Source organism: Anolis sagrei, chromosome X (genome assembly GCF_037176765.1).
Source record: "Anolis sagrei isolate rAnoSag1 chromosome X, rAnoSag1.mat, whole genome shotgun sequence".
NCBI classification, from domain to species: domain Eukaryota; kingdom Metazoa; phylum Chordata; class Lepidosauria; order Squamata; family Dactyloidae; genus Anolis; species Anolis sagrei.
This window is the reverse complement of record NC_090034.1, coordinates 7,894,314-7,911,297: the sequence shown is the minus strand read 5'-3', so window position 1 is coordinate 7,911,297 and position 16,984 is coordinate 7,894,314. Positions and strand designations below refer to the sequence as shown.

Below are 16,984 nucleotides of genomic sequence, written 5' to 3'. Positions count from 1 at the left end.
GTGAATTATCAAATGAAAACAAAGGAATCTAGAGAGGTAAAACTTTTCTTTCTTTATACTTGCATGCAAGAATGGATACTTTTCAAACTTTTCTAACTGTTGGATGATTTACAAGAGTTTTTGCACATTTTTGACATTTTTATTTTTGTATTTGTTCTGTCACGCACTGGGCCTGTAAATAATTGTCTTTGAACAGGACTTTAGCCCAGCGGGAAGCCAGGGTCCCCCAAAGAAAAGTTCTCAGAGATTTTCCACCACAAATGATCTTTAGATGGCTTATGAAGTATAACAAAGTCCTTTATTAATGAACAATCAAACAGAAACTTCTCTTGTCTTCAGTAAAGTCAAACAAGTGATTCCAGGCTTTTATGCAACCGGTGGCTTCCTAAACTTGCCCACGAAGGACAGGCAATTGTCTTTAATAACTGAATCTTTACTTTAAAGGAAAATCCCTTTTTAACTTCTCCCAGGCTGACTGTAATCTAATCCTTACTGATGTGGGCTCCGCTACCGGGTCGAACTGCTTCTTGAGCACCGAGTGGACCTACCAGTAAGGCCAGTAGATTCTCCAGCTGGAGGTCTTTGGTCTTCCAAACTGTTCCCTCTGAAATTCTTCAAAGCTATAGGGCTTTTTCCCTGGAAATCTTTAGAATCTTTGGAGGCTCTTAAGACTGTTCTCCCCCGGAAAGTCTTAAGGGTTGAAGCTTTTGTACAGGGGAAGCTTGCACACGTCCTATACATTAGCTTTCCTTGCTGAGACTAACTAAAAATGGCTCCCTTCCCTTCCCAATTGCTCTGAGCAAGGGGCGGAACCAAAACTTAACGATGATGGACAGGTGACTTGCTCTATGACTGCAACCAAAGGAAGCCACCTTTCTGCAGAACCCCTGAAACCCTGGACTGCAAGCAAACACTCAATACAAATCAAATAAATTTGGAGCTCCTGGTACAGCCATACCAGCACAGTATTTGTCTGGGTAAAATGTTGTTTTGGGCAAAAAGCAGCCCATTACCTCCAAAAACAGTGTTCTTGCACTATTTTCTGCTAAACATAAATTTCTGTTTGCAGAAAGAAGCATTTAACTAGATGTTGTTGACTAATATTTCTTACTGACTTTGGTCAATGTGGCCAATGATGAGGATTTTGGGGAGCTGCAATTGTGGAAGGCTGTGCAATTCCTACAGCAGGACTACACAGTTGCCGATCTGTCCACTGACTGGGAAGACAAGCAAGCTCTAAGCTCTAGTTCAGTGTTTCTCAACCTTCCTAATACCACGACCCCTTCATACAGTTCCTCATGTTGTGGTGACCCCCAACCATAAAATTATTTTTGTTGCTACTTCATAACACTAATTTTGCTACTGTTATGAATCATAATGTAAATATCTGATATGCAGGATGTATTTTCATTCACTGCACCAAATCTGGCACAAATACCTGATACTCCTAAATTTGAATACTGGTGGGGTTGGGGGGATTGATTTTGTCATTTGGGAGTTGTAGTTGCTGCGATTTATAGTTCATCTACAATCAAAGAGCATTCCGAACTCCACCAACAATGGAATTGAACCAAACTTGACACACATAACTCCCATGACCAATAGAAAATACTGGAAGGGTTTGGTGGGCATTGACATTGAGTTTTGGAGTTGTAGTTCACCTACATTCAGAGAACACTTTTTTTGTCGTGTCAGGAGTTGCTCCTGTTGTGAGAGAATTGGCCGTCTGCAAGGACATTGCCCAGGGGACGCCCGGATGATTTGATGTTTTTATCATCCTTATGGGAGGCTTCTCTCATGTCCCCACATGAGGAGCTGGAGCTGATAGAGGGAGCTCATCCGCCTCTCCCCGGATTCGAACCTGCGACCTGCCGGCACAGGGCTTTAACCCACTGCGCCACCGGGACTCAAATAGTGATGTGGACCCAAATAGTGGACCCAAATAGTGATGGATCTGGATCAAACTTGGCACAAATCCTCAATATGCCCAAGTGTGAACACTGGTGGGGTTTGGGGGGAAATAAACCTTGATATTTGGAAGTTGTAGTTGCTGGGATTTATAGTTTACCTATAAATCCCAGCATTCTGAACCTCACCAATGATAGAATTGGGCCAAACTTCCCACACAGAACCGTCATGTGTTGAAGGGACTTGTGAAGGAGACCGTTTTAATGCCACCGAATGCCACCAATTTGTGAAGGAGTGTGGTTGAACTTACTGCCACCTAATCTTGTGAGGGAAGCCGGGCAACGATCAATATCAGCTTAAGAGCTATTTTATAAAGGGACTATTAATTACAGAAGGCTTTATTCATTTGATAGCGTAGCATTTACTGTCCCTGGCTTGACTTTACTTATGCAGGCTGTTCAACTTAGGAGAAACTGTATCAGGCAAGGCTTGAGGAAAACAGTAACAAGTTTATTTTAACAGGAGTATAACATGTTTAACTGTTTCTTCACAAGAGGCACAAATCTTGATTGGTTACATTAGTAATGTTTCATGAGTAATCTCAGGCACAGTCTTCAAGAAGTTTCTATAAGCAGATGTAACCCTTCTGGACAACTGTCCTAATATAACAAATAAGCTAAAAGGCTTATTTAACAGAATTCCCTATAGCACACTGGCTACAGACACATTCCCTGAATGTCCATCCAGAGACTCAGTCTACCCAGTAGCTCACCGGCTTACTGACTGACTCTTTTTAAAAAGCTGCGTCGTGAAGAGGCAGTTGGCTCCGCCCCTGTTGCTATGGCAACTCAGCTAATGCCAAGCCACCATCTCCAACAAAATATATTCCTTCATACTTAGCATTTATCAACCACTGTCTAAACAACACATAAACATGAGAATAAAAGTTACACATCGTCACAGGACTCACTGCCACGAGCCTCCCTCCAGCCTCGCATGTTCTCCCTCACCGGCTGCACATGTGGACCACACTGCCGTGCCTTGAAGGGACTCTCCCATGCAAGTCTCCTTCCAAACTTGCACGCTCTCCCTCACCCACACATGCACACCACGCTGCCATGCGCTGAGCACACCTGCTCTCCCCTCCCCACTTGAAGTCTCAGAAACAGCCCTCCCTCAATGACAGTAGAGGAGGGCTCATGGTGGGAGAATTTCCCGTCTGTTTCCAAAAAGGAGGAGAAGGACAGGAAGCAAGATCTTCAGCCTTCTATGCAAAAGGGTTCCTAAGAACATCAGAAATATATGTTTTCTGGTGGTCTTTGGCAACCCCCCTGAAACTCCCTTGTGACTCCCTCCCTGGTGTCCCAACCTCCAGTTTGAGAAACGCTGTTCTAGATATTTATGAGTTGATAGTCCCATCATATCTCACCAGTGGTCAGGTTTGATAGGGTTGATGAGAATTGTAGTCCCATATCTGAAGGGCCACAAGTTCCTCCAGTCTTCCTTAGAGCACTTTTTAAACTAATGTTATATTCATCACAATCACACACAAAAGCTAAAGAGTCCCATGTACCACATTGCCCCACCACTAACCTCTAGTTGGAGGTCTCGGCTTCTCATCACCGCCATGTTTTTTTCTTCACTCAGCTGGGCATACCTCATTGCCAAGTTGTAGTTCTCATCTTTAACCTTGACCAGTTCGTCATTGTAGTTGTTCCGCTCCTCCTTCATTTTATTGTACCTCTCCTGGAAGGTCAGCAGCTCTATCTTGTTGAGCTTTATCCGCTTCCTCTCGTCCTCCAACTGGCGGGACTTGGCCAGGAGCTCACAGCGTTGCGCATCCTTGGTCTTGAGCTGTTGCTGCAGCTTGATGATCTCATTCATTAGGAAATGGGTGAGGCCTTCATGACCCTCTTCTACTGAAAGAGACAGACAATGGCAACAAGGTAGTGGCAACCAATGTACCCAACTTCAGCACAAAAATGCCCGTGAGAGGTAGTAAATGTTGCATTGAACAGAGTCAAGAAAATTCATCCTCACATCAAATGTTGCTTTTGAACTCCCATGACCAAGAGAAAACATTAGAAGGGTTTGGTGGGTATTGACCTTGATTTTGAGAGTTGTAGTTCACCTACATCCAGAGAGCACTGTGGACTCAAACAATGATGGATCTGAACCAAACTTGGCACGAATATTCCATATGCCAAATATGAACACAAATGGAGTTTGGGGGAAATAGACCTTGACATTTGGAAGTTGTAGTTACTGGGATTTATAGTTCATCTACAATCAAAGAGCATTCTGAACTCCACCAATGATGGAATTGAACCAAACATGGAATACAGGACTTACACTGGAAGGTTTTGGTGGGCATTGACCTTGAGTTTGGGAGTTGTAGTTCACCTACATCCAGAGAGCACTGTGGCTCAAACAATGATGGATCTGGACCAAACTTGGCACAAACACTCAATATCTCCAAATGTGAATACTGGTGAAGTTTGGGGGAAATAGACCTTGACATTTGGGAGTTGTAGTTGCTGGGATTTATAGTTAACCTACCATCAAAGAGCATTCTGAACTCCACCAATGATGGAATTGAACCAAACGTGGCACACAGAACTCCCATGACCAAGAGAATATACTAGAAGGGTTTGGTGGGTATTGACCTTGAGTCTGAGAGTTGTAGTTCACCTACATCCAGAGAGCACTGTGGACTCAAACAATAATGGATCTGGACCAAACTTGGCACGAATATTCCATATGCCAAATATGAACACAAATGGGGTTTGGGGGAAATAGACCTTGACATTTGGAAGTTGTAGTTACTGGGATTTATAGTTCATCTACAATCAAAGAACATTCAGAACTCCACCAATGATGGAATTGAACCAAACATGGCATACAGGACTTCCATGACCAACAGAACACACTGGAAGGGTTTGGTGGGCATTGACCTTGAGTTTGGGAGTTGTAGTTCACCTACATCCAGAGAGCACTGTGGACTCAAACAATAATGGATCTGGACCAAACTTGGCACGAATATTCCATATGCCAAATATGAACACAAATGGGGTTTGGGGGAAATAGACCTTGACATTTGGAAGTTGTAGTTACTGGGATTTATAGTTCATCTACAATCAAAGAACATTCAGAACTCCACCAATGATGGAATTGAACCAAACATGGCATACAGGACTTCCATGACCAACAGAACACACTGGAAGGGTTTGGTGGGCATTGACCTTGAGTTTGGGAGTTGTAGTTCACCTACATCCAGAGAGCACTGTGGACTCAAACAATGATGGATCTGGACCAAACTTGACACAAAAATTCCATATGCCTAAATATGAACACAGATGGAGTTTGGAGAAAATAGACCTTGACATTTGGGATTTGTAGTTACTGGGATTTATAGTTCTGGGATATAGTTACTGGGATTTAGCATTCTGAAACCCACAAATGACAGAAATGGGGCAAACTTCCCACAAAGAACCCCCATGACCAACAGAAAATACTTAAGGCCATCCAGTCTAATCTCATAAGGGAAGGAGATCCACAGCCGAGGGGCCACCACAGAGAAGGCCCTGTCTCTCATCCCTACCAGTTACGCCTGCGAAGGTGGTGGGACCGAGAGCAGAGCCTTCCCGGATGATCTTAACGTCCTTGGAGGTTTGTAGAGGGAGATATGTTCAGAAAGGTAAACTGGGCTGGAACCCTTCCCAGTGGGCTCAAGGAAAAGCAAACTGCTGCATCCATTCCTAGTCTAATGAGTTCTTCCTCATCAATACCTTTTGCCATCTTGACCACATTCTGACATTGCTTGGCCTCATATGTCTCAGTTTACACCTGTGAAATATTGGAGGGTAAGACACTTACCAACAATAGTGGAGAAGCGTCGTGTCGGTTCCTTTCCAGTCACTAATTTATAGAGCTCTGGGTAGTAAAATTCAAGGCTTTCTAAGAAGACCACGTAGCCTCTCTCTCCTTTGGTATGAAGAATGTCTAGGAGTCGACCTAAGAGACAGGTTGAAAGAATATCACACACTGACAAGATAACTGAGCAGAACTCAGATAATTAAAATACACAAAAGTTAAAATATAGTTAAATTTTTTTATAGCTCTTTTAATCTGGACTTTGATATCAACCAACTTGTTCCTACCTGCTCGGTTGATTTTGGAGAGCAGCATGGGGGAATTGAGCACCTCATCCTCATCTTGTTCGTCGACAACTTTACACTGGCGAAGGTAAGGAGTCAGCTTGGCCGGGTTGATGTAGCGGGTCAACATATGACGGTTGCACTCCACGTTCTCCCACAGTGCATCTTCCTCATCCTTCAAGGTCTCCATACAGTCCTCCATTTCTGATTTGCTTGGGAAGAGAAAGATAAATGGTTCAGAAACATTCTCCACTCAATGTATTATCAAAGGCTTACATGGCTGGAATCACTGGGTTGTTGTAGGTTTTTTCAGGCTATATGGCCATGTTCTAGAGGCATTCTCTCCTGACATTTTGCCTGCATCTATGGCAAGCATCCTCAGAGGTTGTGACCAGGGACCACTTTGACCAGGGACTGATCACTGTCTCCCAAAGCAGTTGCTATACTCCGAACTCAAGAATGGGAAATGCAATGTTGTGGACAGGAAAAGAGATTTCAAAATGGGCTTAAAGCCAACCTTAAAAAACTGTGGCATAGACACCGAGAACTGGGGTCCTGGCCCTTGAGCGCTCTAACTGGAGGTCAGCTGTGACCAGCAGTGCTGCAGAATTTGAAGAGGCACGAATGAAGGGTGGAAGGGAGAAATGTGCCAAGAGGAAGGTGTGTCAAGCCAATCCTGACCGGGACCACCTTCCACCCATAAAACGATGTCCTGTGGAAGAACATGTGGATCAAGAATAGAGCTCCACAGCCACCTACAGACTCACCATCAAGACACTGAACTTGGAGGACCACCATCCTTGGGCTATGAGGGATTGCCTAATCCAATTTACTTGAACAGGGACCATTTTGACCAGAGACTGATGACCATCTCCCAAAGCAGTTACTATACTCCAAACTCAAGAACAGAAAACAGAATGTTGGTGGGCAGGAAAACAGATTTCATAGAATCATAGAATCAAAGAGTTGGAAGAGACCTCATGGGACATCCAGTCCAACCCCATTCTGCCAAGAAGCAGGAATATTGCATTCAAATCACCCCTGACAGATGGCCATCCAGCCTCTGTTTAAAAGCTTCCAAAGAAGAAGCCTCCACCACACTCCGGGGTAGAGAGTCCCACTGCTGAACGGCTCTCACAGTCAGAAAGTTCTTCCTCATGTTCAAATGGAATCTCCTCTCTTGTAGTTTGAAGCCATTATTTTGCATCCTAGTCTCCAGGGAAGCAGAAAACAAGCTTGCTCCCTCCTCCCTGTGGCTTCCTCTCACATATTTATACATGGCTATCATATCCCCTCTCAGATGGGCTCAAAGCCAACCTTAAAAACTCTGACATTGAGAACTGGGAAGCCCTGACCCTTGAGCGCTCCAGCTGGAGGTCAGCTGTGACCAGCAGTGCTGTAGAATTTGAAGAGGCAATAATGGAGGGCGAAAGAGAGAAACATGCCAAGAGGAAGGCACATCAAGCCAACCCCGACCAGGACCACCTTCTGCCTGAAAACCAATGCTCTCCCTGCGGGAGAACATGCGGGTCAAGAATAGGGCTCCACAGTCACCTATCTTGGAAGGCAATCCTACTCAAGCAATGAGGGATCGCCTAAGTACGTAAGAAAGTAACATATATGCATACGTATACACAGAAAATGTTTAAAATATAGTGGACACAAGACAAATGTTTAAAATTCATGATTAAATCTGCCTGGGTAAGCCTGCTAGAAGAGATGAGTCTACAGATGTGCTTTAAATTCCACCAGACACAATAATAATAATAATCATCATCATCATCATCTTATTTATATCCCACTTTTTTCTCCACAAACGAGACTGAGAGCATTACTGTTGAGTTGTGTTGGAGTGTAGTGATTTTAGCTAGGACCACAGTTAAGAATGTCCATACCTGGTGAGCATCTGCTAAACCAGATCAGCCAGGAGAGAGAACAAAGCACTCCAGGTTTGAAGGAAAACTACAGAGGTTTATTACAATTTGGCTCAAAGGGATGCAAGTATAGAGCCAGTACTCAAAATGTGCAACCGTAGAATAACTGATTATTGGCAAGTTCAAAGATTCAGCCCTTTGCAGAGATGTCCCTGTAGAGGATTTATTTATTTAATTATTTCAAATATTTGTACCCCGCCATTCTCAACCCCCCCGGGGGGGGGCTCAGGGTGGCTTCTAGCCGGCACGATTCAATGCCTACATGAGTACATAACAATGCATAATAAAACCATTAATTGCATACAATTAAAACATTAAATCCATTCAATTAAATATGCTGAAATATAACAGCCATATGGCCCTATCTAGCCGAGATTCTGAGATCGGAGACTCCATCAAGCTTGTCCATAGTCCATTGCCATCGTTGTTTTTTTTGTCGTGTCAGGAGCAAGTCGCTTCTGGTGTGAGAGAATTGGCAGTCTGCAAGGACGTTGCCCAGGGGACACAAGGATGATTTGATGTTTTTATCATCCGTGTGGGAGGCTTCTCTCATGTCCCCGCATGAAGAGCTGGAGCTGATAGAGGGAGCTCATCCACCTCTCCCCAGATTCGAACCTGCGACCTATCGGTCTTCCGTCCTGCCGGCACAGGGGTTTAACCCACTGTGCCACCGAGTGCTCCTACGTTTAAATTGCCATAGTAATTTGTCCTCATTGTCACTATCCTTGTCAGCATAGTCACCCAATCCCACATCCATATTTTCAACTTTTTTTCTGAAGGAGAGGAGGGATATAGATGACCTAATTTCCCTAGGGAGCGAATTCCACAGGTGGGGGGCCACCACCGAGAAGACCCTGTCCCTCATCCCCACTAGGCATGTTTATGACAGAGGTGGGGCTGAGAGCAGGGCCTCCCCTGAAGATCCTAAATTACGAGGTGCAACATAAAAGGAGACACATTTGAACAGGTACACCGAGGATGACGTGAGTATGCAGATGATTCCTCAATTGATTTAAGTGTCCAGTGAGAAAACAAGGTGCAAGACCCAGAAAATAAAAGGTGACAATCTTGGCTGCCCTTTCAGAAGGCTAATGTATTCATCTTGTTTTCGCATTTACTTCTGTGAGAACTATAAGCCTCCAGTCACATTTAAACAGGTAGACAGTATAAACAAAATCCCGGTGATAAAGGGATTATTTATCTCACGCACATATATACAAAGGAACCGATTTTATCTAGCTGAGGAGATCGCTAGAGGGACATTTTGATGGCTGAACAATCTCTCTTCCCAGAATCTTATGCAAATAGGGGGCACTTGGAGAATGAATGCCTTCACAGTACATTTGATACAGTTTTGTACATTTAAGAATTGACACAATTTACAATCAATATAAGTTACACAAAGAATATCATTTGATACATTTATTAAAGAGTTTAGTTATGAGATAGTTCGGGGTACAGTTGCTGCTAGGTCCTCCCAGAGCTTCCAGTGGCTTTGGAGCAGAACTCTGAAAGAGGGTAAAGCAGTGGTTCTCAACCTGGGGGTCGGGACCCCTGGAGGGGTCATGAAGGAGTGTCAGAGGGGTCTGCAGCACTGCTGGTCACAGCTGACCTCCGGCTGGAGTGCTCAAGGGCCAGGGCTTCCCAGTTCTCAGTGTCTATGCCAGAGTTTTTAAGGTTGGCTTTGGGCCCATCTTTCAATCTCTTTTCCTGTCCACGAACATTCTGTTTTCCATTCTTAAGTTCAGAGTAGAGCAGCTGCTTCGGGAGACAGTGGTCAGGCATCCGGACAACATGGCCGGCCCAGCAGAGTTGATGGCAGAGGACCATCGCTTCAATGCTGGTGGTCTTTGCTTCTTCCAGCACGCTGATGTTTGTCCGCTTGTCTTCCCAAGAGATTTGCAGGATTTTCCGGAGGCAGCGCTGATGGAATCGTTCCAGGAGTTGCATGTGACGTCTGTAGACAGTCCACGTTTCGCAGGCATATAGCAATGTTGGGAGGATAATAGCTTTATAGACAAGCACCTTGGTATCCCTACGGATGTCCCAGTCCTCAAACACTCTCTGCTTCATTCAGAAAAATGCTGCACTCGCAGAGCTCAGGTGGTGTTGTGTTTCGGTGTCGATGTTGACTTTGGTGGAGAGGTGGCTGCCAAGGTAACAGAAATAGGCAACATTTTCTAATGTTACAACATTAGGCTGTATCTCTGGCATTGGAGAGGGGATGGCTAGTGACTGCTGGAACAGCACTTTGGTTTTCTCGATGTTCAGTGACAGGCCGAGCTTCGTGTATGCTTCTGCGAAGGTGTTAGAGTGGCTTGTAGATCGTCTTCTGAATGTGCACAGACGACATTGTCATCAGCATACTGGAGTTCTATAACAGATGTTGTTGTAACCTTGGTTTTGGCATTCAGTCTGCTGAGGTTAAACAGCTTCCCATCTGTCCAATAGATGACTTCCACTCCGGTGGGAAGCTTCCCGTCAACAAGGTGAAGTATCGTAGCAATGAAGATGGAGAATAAAGTTGAGGCAATAACACATCCCTGTTTGACACCCGATTCCACCTTAAATGGATCACTTTGGGAGCCACTGCTGTCCAAGACTGTTGATATTTACATTACGATTGATAACAGTAGCAAAATGACAGCAATGAAGTAGGAAGGAAAATAATTTTATGGTTGGGGGTCACCACAACATGCGTAATAGTATGAAGGGGTAGCAGCATGAGGAAGGTTGAGAACCCCTGGGGTAAAGGGTTTTAAAAAGAAAGAGAAAATCATATCTCTTATTTGAAGTCTTTTGAAGGCCAAAATTAATTTGGGAAGAGGGGTGCCGATGCTGAACAACAGGAGGATTTAGCAAATTCCTTCAGATGATACCTCTTTATGAATTTTCTAGATCCTCTGGGGCAACTCAATGGTGGAAGTCACTCATTTCAATAGAGTCCACTCTTATCCATATTTTCTCATTTCCATGGCAAGTTTAGGAATATAACTTTATGGATATTGGGGGAGGTCATACTGTATTTCCCTCTTTAGGACTAGAAACAGTGAGACATTTCTTTCACAGTTGTTGATGAAGGAGGATGTTTTCACTCGCAATATTTAGAGAACAGGTTGTTTCCATTGCCTTTATAATATATACAGTATACCAAATCTGATTTGGCCAGAATGCTCGCACATTACAGATATCTCATCTCAACAATCAGACTTTGCATGTGCTGGTATGGCTGTACCAGGAGTTCCAACTTTATTTTCTTCCTGTTATCTGTTTGCAGTCATAGGGCAGACCTCCTGTCCATCATAATTAAGCTTTGATTCCGCCCCTTGTTCAGGGCTCTGGGAGGGAAAGGAGCCATTTTTTGGGCAGTCTCACATAAGGAAGCTAAACTATAGGACGTAGACCAGCTCGTCCCGTAGAAAAAGCTTCCTTTCTCAAGAACATCCGGGGAAAAAGAAAAAGAAATTCCAGGGAAAAGGTCCCAAGGCTCTGGCTGAGAGCTCACAGCCTCTCAGCCTCACAGTCAATCAGAGGGAAAACAACCCTGAAGTTTCAAAGAATTCTCGGAGGGAGGACAGCATTACAGATTCACAGAACTCCATCTTAAATATCTACAAGCCTCGGCCGGTAGGTCTACTCAATACCCAGATGCATTTGGAATCGGTAGTAGGACCCACACCGATGAGGCATAGATAGTAAACAGCCTGGGAGAGGTTAAAAAGGGTTTTTCCTACAGAGAAAGTTTAGTTGATCAAAGTCAAGTACCAGTCCATTGAAGACTAGACTAAGAAAGCCTTGAAGTGTTGTTTGAACCATTTAAGATTTGTTGTTTGTTCCATAATAAAGACTTTGTTGTATCATTAAAGACTCTAAAGACCATAACTTCAGAAAAATCCCTGAGAACCTCTCTTTGAGGCACCCCTGGCTTCCAGCTGGGATTAAAGTATACGTCCTATAGAAAAGACAGCTGTTACAGGCCCAGCATGTGACAGAATATTGCAAATTGCAGCTTATGACCAGGAGATTTCTATCCATAGATGAAAGAAACAGGAACAAAATTGATCTACTAGCTTCTCTAGTAAATGAATCACATCTGCTACAAATTGTGGAATTATGAATGGTTATAAGATTACTATTCCAGTGACATTTGCAGAGTCATGCTCTTCGTTCAACTGGAGGCATGATTGGTGGGAACGAGGGAGAGGGCCTTCTCGATGGTGGCCCCCCGACTCTGGAACTCACTTCCTAGGGATATCAGGCATGCCCCAACATTGGCAGTCTTTAGGAGGAGCCTGAAAACGTGGCTGTTCCAGTGTGCCTTCCCGGAATAAGGAAATATTTCCCAGCAAAACTTCCTCAAATGCACTTTAACTATCTGTTGGATTGTGCTCCCCTCACTTCTTTAAAACCCTCCTATTAGATATATCCTACCGGTGGCGCAGTGGGTTAAAGCACTGAGTTGCTGAGCTTGTTGATCGAAAGGACGCAAGTTTGATTCCAGGGAGCGACGTGAGCTTCTGCTGTCAGCCCTAGCTTCTGCCAACCTAGCAGTTCGAAAACATGAAAATGTGAGTAGATCAATAGGTACTGCTCCGGCGGGAAGGTAACGGCGCTCCATGCAGTCATGCCGGCACATGACCTTGGAGGTGTCTACGGACAACGCTGGCTCTTCGGCTTAGAAATGGAGATGAGCACCAACCCCCAGAGTCAGACATGACTAGACTTAATGTCAGGGGACTACCTTTACCTTTTTTACCTTGTTCATGCCCAGCATTTATTTTTTAATTTTTAACTATTACATCTGGCCCGGCCATAGGTTTTTAAATCCTTGCGTGTTAATGTTTATATGTGATTTATTTAATTGTATTGCTGTTATTTTTTGTTATTGCTTTCTTGTTTATTGATGTGTTGTTGGGCTTGGCCTCATGTAAGCCACTCCGAGTCCTTGGGGAGATGGAGGCGGGATATAAATAAAGTATTATTATTATTATTATTATTATTATTATTATTATTCTCTCTCAGACCGAGAGGAAGACAATGGCAAGAAAACATGCCAAGAAAACCAACTAATAGGCGTCTCTGACTGAGGATCGCCATCCACAAGAAATGACTTGAAGGCACACAACAAAAGCAATAACAAATGCATAACGTAATCGTACGTTCTAAAGCAGTGGTTCCCAACCTTTCTTTGGCCAGGGACCACTCTCCAACATTAGTACCAAAAGTGTTACACATCAGTTTTTGGTCAACGTTAGATTTGGTTTGGTTATTTGGGATGCTGATTCAGAAAATTGTATTGGATAGACCACATCAGCTCTGGTTTCTGATACAGAACATATGCCATCCAGGAGTCACCGTCTGCTCGCCCACAGAAAACCATATTTAATAATCTAGAGCTGATGTGGTAGTAGTAATATTTCAAGGGTAGTCAGCCTCTCCCCTCCTGACATCCCCATTGCCTCAGCACTATAAGAGGGTTTCGCAAAACCAGTCACTCTCGTAGCCACGTGGTTTCAAGGCAATTGTGTAGTCATCGTGAGGCTGCAGACCATATTTCCATTTTTGCGGACCACTGGTTGTCCACAGATCACAGGTTGAGAACCCCTGTTCTAAACAATACAATCATCAGGAAAAGATACAAGAATAGGGGACGATGCCTGGCTCAAGAGCAGTACGTGTGAAAAAGATCTTGGAGTCCTCGTGGACAGGAAGTTAAACATGAGCCAACAATGTGATGTGGCGGCAAAAAAAGCCAATGGGATTTTGGCCTGCATCAATAGTAGTCTAGTGTCAAGATCCAGGGAAGTCATGCTCCCCATGCTCTATTCTGCCTTGGTTAGACCACACCTGGAATATTGTGTTCAATTCTGGGCACCACAACTGAAGGGAGATATTGACAAGCTGGAATGTGTCCAGAGGGGGGCGACTAAAATGATCAAGGGTCTGGAGAACAAGCCCTATGAGGAGCGGCTAAAGGAGCTGGGCATGTTTAGCCTGAAGAAGAGAAGGCTGAGAGGAGATATGATAGCCATGTATAAATATGTGAGAGGAAGCCACAGGGAGGAGGGAGCAAGCTTGTTTACTGCTTCCCTGGAAACTAGGATGCGGAACAATGGCTTCAAACTACAAGAAAGGATATTCCATCTGAACATTAGGAAGAATTTCCTGACTGTGAGAGCCGTTCAGCAGTGGAACTCTCTGCCCTGGAGTGTGGTAGAGGCTCCTTCTTTGGAGGCTTTGAAACAGAGGCTGGATGACCATCTTTGGGGATGCTTTGAATGCTGTTTTCCTGCTCCCTGGCAGAGGGTTGGACTGGATGGCCCATGAGGTCTCTTCTAACTCTATGATTCTATGATCAAAGGCAATGAGTAACTTTTCAAATGCTGTAATGAACGGTAGGAAAAAATTATTTTGCAAGCTTTGGGGCACATGCAAAACTTGGTATTTGGGATAAAACTGGCCAAGTCCGCCATACAATCAAGCCCATCTGCGCAGGAAGTCAAGTCAGAGGGGATGTGGCATTTCAGAAAGGTACTTTCCAGGGTTTACTTCCTACAGTGCCGTGACTAGCGAAGTGCTGGTTCGTTCCCAGCCTCTTAACTCCTTGCCACAAGTCTGCACATTTTTCTTTGCGCATGAGGTGGGGGCTATGGGGCTTTGTTTGCTCTGAAAGAAGGGATGGGGAAACAAAGGGGGAATAATTTTGCAAAGCTCAGCAGCAGGGAGGTTTTATCAGAAGTCTCACTTCCTCACTCTTCCCATCTCATGCTCAGCTCTCACGTACATTGCTGTGGCACTCACACCAATTGGTCAGAGAATCAAATAGCTCAGTGGGAGGGGAAGGTTCTGCCTGCAGATAACACAGCTCTTAACATGGAAGTCTGGGGGTTGTAACAGAGGTAGGGCTCACATTGAGGAAGCGATTTCAGCCTGTTATGAACCCCCACCCCAGCAACTCTCAACCATTGCTCAGGCAGACACATTTGCAAATATTTGGAACAGTCGCTAAGCAGCCTTCCTCTTGCCAACCACAGTCCTGCGGTGTTTACTGAGAAAGGAACCATCACAGGATCCGTGAATATTCAGTCATTTCCCCATCATGACTGATTAAGAAAAGCCAGCAAGGAGAACAAGGAACCTGGAAAGTCCCATACGTGGCTGTTCATCACTTGTGTTGGATGGTATGGATTCTGTAATGATTCCTCTGGTTGATATATGGCTTGATGGAATGGTCTTTCTTGTGACATTCTTTTCTTGTGATCATTACATCAAGCCATATATCAACCAGAGGAATCATTACAGGATCCATACCATCCAATCCAAGTGATAAACTGCCATGTATGGGACTTTCCAAGTTCCTTGTTCTGCCGTCTGAACTTGCCAAGAGCAGTAATGATGGGGATGTGATCAAATCTCGATAGCAAAGCGGGGAGGCTAATTTATGACACCATAAAAGAAGCATGCAGCCGAGCACCTCTCCTCTAGAGTAGAAACAGGTAAGAAGAAGCCTCCTTAAAACGCGCACCCGCCTGCAGCTGAGCACCTCTCCTCTAAACAGGTAAAAAGAAGTGTCCTTAAAGCATGTACCCGCCTGCAGCCGAGCACCTTTCCTCTAGAGTAGTAACAGATAAGAAGAAGCCTCCTAAAAGCACACACCCGCCTCCAGCCGAGCACCTTTCCTCTAGAGTAGAAACAGATAAGAAGATGCCTCCTTAAAGCACGCACCAGCCTGCAGCCAAGCGCCTCTTCTCCAGAGTAGAAACAGGTAAGAAGCCTCCTTAAAGTGCACCCCCGCCTGCAGCTGAGCAGCTCTCCTCTAGAGTTGAAACAGGTAAGAAGAAGCCTCCTTAAAGCATGCATCCACCTGCAGTCGAGCTCCTCTTCTCCAGAGTAGAAACAGGTAAGAAGCCTCCTTAAAGTGCACCTGCCTGCAGCTGAGAGCCTCTCCTCTCTACTCTAGAGTAGAGGCACTCAGCTGCAGGTGGGTGTGCTTTAAGGACGCTTCTTATCTGTTTCTACTCTAGTGGAGAGGTGCTCAGCTGCAGGCGGGTGCGTGCTTTAAGGAGGTAAGAACAGGTAAGAAGAAGCCTCCTTAAAGCGTGCCTGCCTGCAGCTGAACACCTCTCCTCTAGAGTACAAACAGATAAGAAGCGTCCTTAAAGCGTGCACCCACCTGTAGTTGAACGCCTCTCCTCTAGAGTAGAAACAAATAAGAAGAAGCCTCCTTTTAGTGCATGCCTGAGCTGAGCACCTCTCCTCTAGAGTAAAATAGCTTCAATGCCTAAACTGATGGGAAGGGGAGCCTGGGAAGCTCCCCCTCCCATAATGGGCCAATACAAAATGGATCTTTCGGCAGCCCAGAGCAAAAACAGATATCTCCTGATTTCAGTGGGCTCCCAAAAAATGGATTGGTGGCCCCTCCGAAAGCCAGGACACAAAACGGGTCAAGGTTTACTCTGAAAGCACAACCCTACTACTCAGAGCCACAGACTTTGTCTACTTCACTGAAAATGTGCAACAAGGAGTGCAGTGTAAGGACAGGATTCTATCTTAGGAAACAATGTTCAGACAATGCATGAAAAGCACTCAGAATGCTTTTATGTCATCACAAAGCCAAAGCTTAGGCCTCCCCAAAATTGCTACTTTTGAAGCTGCCTCGGGGTTCCTTTTGTTGATCCAACATTTGACAGTGTGACAGATATGTTAAATAATAGTCAGATTATTACTCCTAATACTATTCATAGCCTGGTCTGATCTGGTTTTATGCGACATGTTCTTCCTCCGACTGTCATCTTTCCCTTTCTCTCTTTCTTTTCACAAAGGCGCTTCCTTCACAGTAAAAGCAAGGCCGCCAGCAGCAATTCAAATGGCTGAAACATGCACGGGTTTTTATCACATTTGCTCTCTTGCAGTATATTGTATAGCCTTTGATTTGAGAGCCACTTAAAGCACAACGTGACACCTTGTGTAGAAATGGCTCGAGTG

At 44.6% G+C, this 16,984-nt stretch overlaps 1 protein-coding gene across 1 annotated transcript in view; it reads right to left on the bottom strand.

The window, feature by feature from the left end:
- The window catches only part of LOC137098020 (caspase recruitment domain-containing protein 11-like), a 129,625-nt gene that overhangs the window by 92,876 nt on the left and 19,765 nt on the right, over positions 1-16,984 (bottom strand). The window contains exons 2-4 of the mRNA XM_067473717.1: positions 6,069-6,277; positions 5,785-5,922; positions 3,502-3,827 (exon numbers count right to left, since the gene is read on the bottom strand). Of these exons, the coding sequence (XP_067329818.1) occupies positions 3,502-3,827; positions 5,785-5,922; positions 6,069-6,267 (663 nt within the window). The 5' untranslated portion in view covers positions 6,268-6,277. The remainder of the gene's footprint in view (positions 1-3,501; positions 3,828-5,784; positions 5,923-6,068; positions 6,278-16,984) is intronic.